General features: G+C 56.5%; 1 protein-coding gene across 1 annotated transcript in view; it reads right to left on the reverse strand.

Moving 5' to 3' along the window:
* SLC7A5 (solute carrier family 7 member 5) overlaps positions 1–2,293 on the reverse strand; it is a 43,732-nt gene extending 41,439 nt beyond the window's left edge. Inside the window, exon 1 of the mRNA XM_018560557.1 lies at positions 1,783–2,293. Within this exon, the coding sequence (XP_018416059.1) occupies positions 1,783–2,287 (505 nt within the window). The 5' untranslated portion in view covers positions 2,288–2,293. The remainder of the gene's footprint in view (positions 1–1,782) is intronic.
* Between the last annotated feature and the right edge of the window lie 1,341 nt (positions 2,294–3,634).

Consider the following 3,634-nt stretch of genomic DNA (forward strand, 5'->3'; position numbering starts at 1 on the left):
GGGAGGGGGGGAGGGTCTGTGTGATGGAACTTCTACAATCACTCCGCACATCACTCCACGTGTCTGCGCGCCGGGAGGAAACATTGTATACAACAGAGTGTTATAAATATAAAATGTATATCACATGTACACTGATCACAGCAAACACATGACCCAGCTCAGACCTCCCAATCATAGAGTACTGTACAGTGATAGGTGAGACCTCCCAGTCATAGAGTACTGTACATTGACAGCTCAGACCTCCCAGTCATAGAGTACTGTACATTGACAGCTCAGACCTCCCAGTCATAGAGTATTGTACAGTGACAGCCGAGACCTCCCAGTCATAGAGTACTGTACAGTGACAGCTGAGACCCATCAGTCATAGAGTACTGTACAGTGACAGCGCAGACCTCCCAGTCATAGAGTATTGTACAGTGACAGCTCAGACCTCCCAGTCATAGAGTATTGTACATTGACAGCTGAGACCTCCCAGTCATAGAGTACTGTACAGTGACAGCTCAGACCTCCCAGTCACAGAGTACTGTACAGTGACAACTCAGACCTCCCAGTCATAGAGTACTGTACAGTGACAGCTCAGACCTCCAAGTCATAGAGTACTGTACAGTGACAGCTGAGACCGGCTCAAAGCACAAACTTTAGTAACTTCATGTTTGTTCTGAGTCAGTGATTCCCCGAGTACAGAAGCCGAGGGATGAAGATGACAGCAGCCGAAATACTTGGACTTTAAAACCCGTCAGAACGGATATTTACATCATGAGAGGTTCATTTTCCTGAGCAGTTTACCTAAATGAGAGGCGACAGCGAGGGGCCGAGTGTGCAGAGGCCATGCCGGGCACGGTGCCCACACAGGGTATCAATAGTACAGGTGACACTCGGAGAACCCAGGGGAGGGGGGGATGGTACTCCTCAGCGAACACTATCAGGTAACGGACACAGGGAGGAGAGCCAACAGCACTGTGCGTGTGTGTATACAGTATATATATATATATATATACAGAGACATTGCTCACAGACACACAGATGGTATACAGAGGGATGATGGACAATAGACTGCAGACATAGTACAGGAGGTGGTCAGAGACTGCAGACATAGTACAGGAGGTGGTCAGAGACTGCAGACATAGTACAGGAGACGGTCAGAGACTGCAGACATAGTACAGGAGGTGGTCAGAGACTGCAGACATAGTACAGGAGATGGTCAGAGACTGCAGACATGGTACAGGAGATGGTCAGAGACTGCAGACATAGTACAGGCGATGGTCAGAGACTGCAGACATAGTACAGACATAGTACAGTAGGTGGCAGGGCTGCAGGTTGGGTACCAGGGGAGTATATTATATGGAGGGTACTCATAGACACACAGACAGTACAGGTGTATTGGGGAGGAGGTTGGTACTCATAGACAGTACAGGTGCATTGGGGGTGGAGGTTGGTACTCATAGACAGTACAGGTGTATTGGGGGAGCAGGTTGGTACTCATAGACAGTAGAGGTGTATTGGGGAGGAAGTTGGTACTCATAGACACATAGACAGTACAGGTGTATTGGGGTGGAGGTTGGTACTCATAGACACACAGACAGTACAGGTGTATTGGGGTGGAGGTTGGTACTCATAGACAGTACAGGTGTATTGGGGTGGAGGTTGGTACTCATAGACAGTACAGGTGTATTGGGGTGGAGGTTGGTACTCATAGACACACAGACAGTACAGGTGTATTGGGGGTGGGGGATGGTACTCATAGACAGTACAGGTGTATTGGGGGAGGGGGTTGGTACTCACATACACACATGCAGGCCACCAGCTTGGCGGCGTCGTCGGGCACCGGGCAGCTGGGGAAGACTGGCTTCAGCAGGTAGGTGGCGAAGACCAGGGCCACGATGTACTGGGACGAGGGTCGGATGATCAGCAGTTCCACCCAGAGTTTGAGGAAGGCCGGCAGGGCCCCGTACACCTCCAGCACATACGCGTAGTCCCCCCCGGACTTGGAGATGGTCGTGCCCAGCTCGGCATAGCACAGGGCGCCCACGATGGAGAACAGACCGCACACGGCCCAGACTATGAGCGAGAGCCCGGGGGAGCCGGCCTCCCGTAGGACCCCGGTGGGGGTGACGAAGATCCCGGAGCCGATGATGGTCCCGACAATGATGGCCACGCCGTTGACCAGGGTGATGTTGCGCTGCAACCCCACCGCCTCCGGGACGGCGCCGTTCTCCTTCAGCATCTTCTCCCCGGCCTCCTCCTCCTCGGCCGGGGACCCCGACTGCCTCCGCTTCACCACCGACATCGCGCACCTGGACCGGGTACCTGACCCACCTGGACCGCCCTCGCGGAGCAACTGTCACCTCTTCCCAGCCGCGAGCACGTGACACCCACCCCCTCCTGGACGCTGCGCTGTCCTGGTGCTGAAAGCGCTCCGGACCGAGCCCTCCTGTGTCCAGCCGGAGCAATGCCCTCAGAGGGTGCTGGATGACCCCGATAGGGGTATCTGGGTTCTCCCCTGTGATGTCCTTCAATGGGTGCGGTGCCCGCCTGTCCCTAATGCTGCCTCCACGTGTTCCTCGCCACTGACTGTCACCGGCACATTGCCTACCCTCCTCCTCTGCCACCTTCCGCTATGCTTCGCTACCCTCTGCTTCTCTTCTGCCTTCTTCCCGCCTGCACTGCCTTCTGCTCCCCCTGTATTGCCCTCTGCTCCCCCTGTACTGCCCCCTGCCCTTCCTCTGCTCCCTCTGTGCTGTGCTGTCCTGTCCTCCGGCAGGCGGTGTGCGCGGTGCCCGGTGTCGGCTCTCTCAGCTCTGTGCCATCCTCCTCGCCTCTCACACGTTTTATCCCCGGCCCCGCACACGTCACACATACATGATAATAGTGATGTAACAATGAGGAGATGGGGGGAGGGCGCCGCCTGGTGGCAGCTACTGATCATTGCACCGACCGCTACTGCAAGCGGCAGGTGCAACCGAACCAGACTTCTGAACTGCCACTCTGCATGCTGAACTGTCACTGTACACACTGCTGATCTGTCACTGTACACTGCTGAACTGTCACTGTACACACTGCTGATCTGTCACTGTACACTGCTGAACTGTCACTACCGACTGCCTCCGCTTCACCACCGACATCGCGCACCTGGACCGGGTACCTGACCCACCTGGACCGCCCTCGCGGAGCAACTGTCACCTCTTCCCAGCCGCGAGCACGTGACACCCACCCCCTCCTGGACGCTGCGCTGTCCTGGTGCTGAAAGCGCTCCGGACCGAGCCCTCCTGTGTCCAGCCGGAGCAATGCCCTCAGAGGGTGCTGGATGACCCCGATAGGGGTATCTGGGTTCTCCCCTGTGATGTCCTTCAATGGGTGCGGTGCCCGCCTGTCCCTAATGCTGCCTCCACGTGTTCCTCGCCACTGACTGTCACCGGCACATTGCCTACCCTCCTCCTCTGCCACCTTCCGCTATGCTTCGCTACCCTCTGCTTCTCTTCTGCCTTCTTCCCGCCTGCACTGCCTTCTGCTCCCCCTGTATTGCCCTCTGCTCCCCCTGTACTGCCCCCTGCCCTTCCTCTGCTCCCTCTGTGCTGTGCTGTCCTGTCCTCCGGCAGGCGGTGTGCGCGGTGCCCGGTGTCGGCTCTCTCAGCTC

This window comes from Nanorana parkeri, unplaced genomic scaffold, assembly GCF_000935625.1.
Source record: "Nanorana parkeri isolate BGI_ZX_2015 unplaced genomic scaffold, ASM93562v1 scaffold465, whole genome shotgun sequence".
Lineage (NCBI taxonomy): Eukaryota > Metazoa > Chordata > Amphibia > Anura > Dicroglossidae > Nanorana > Nanorana parkeri.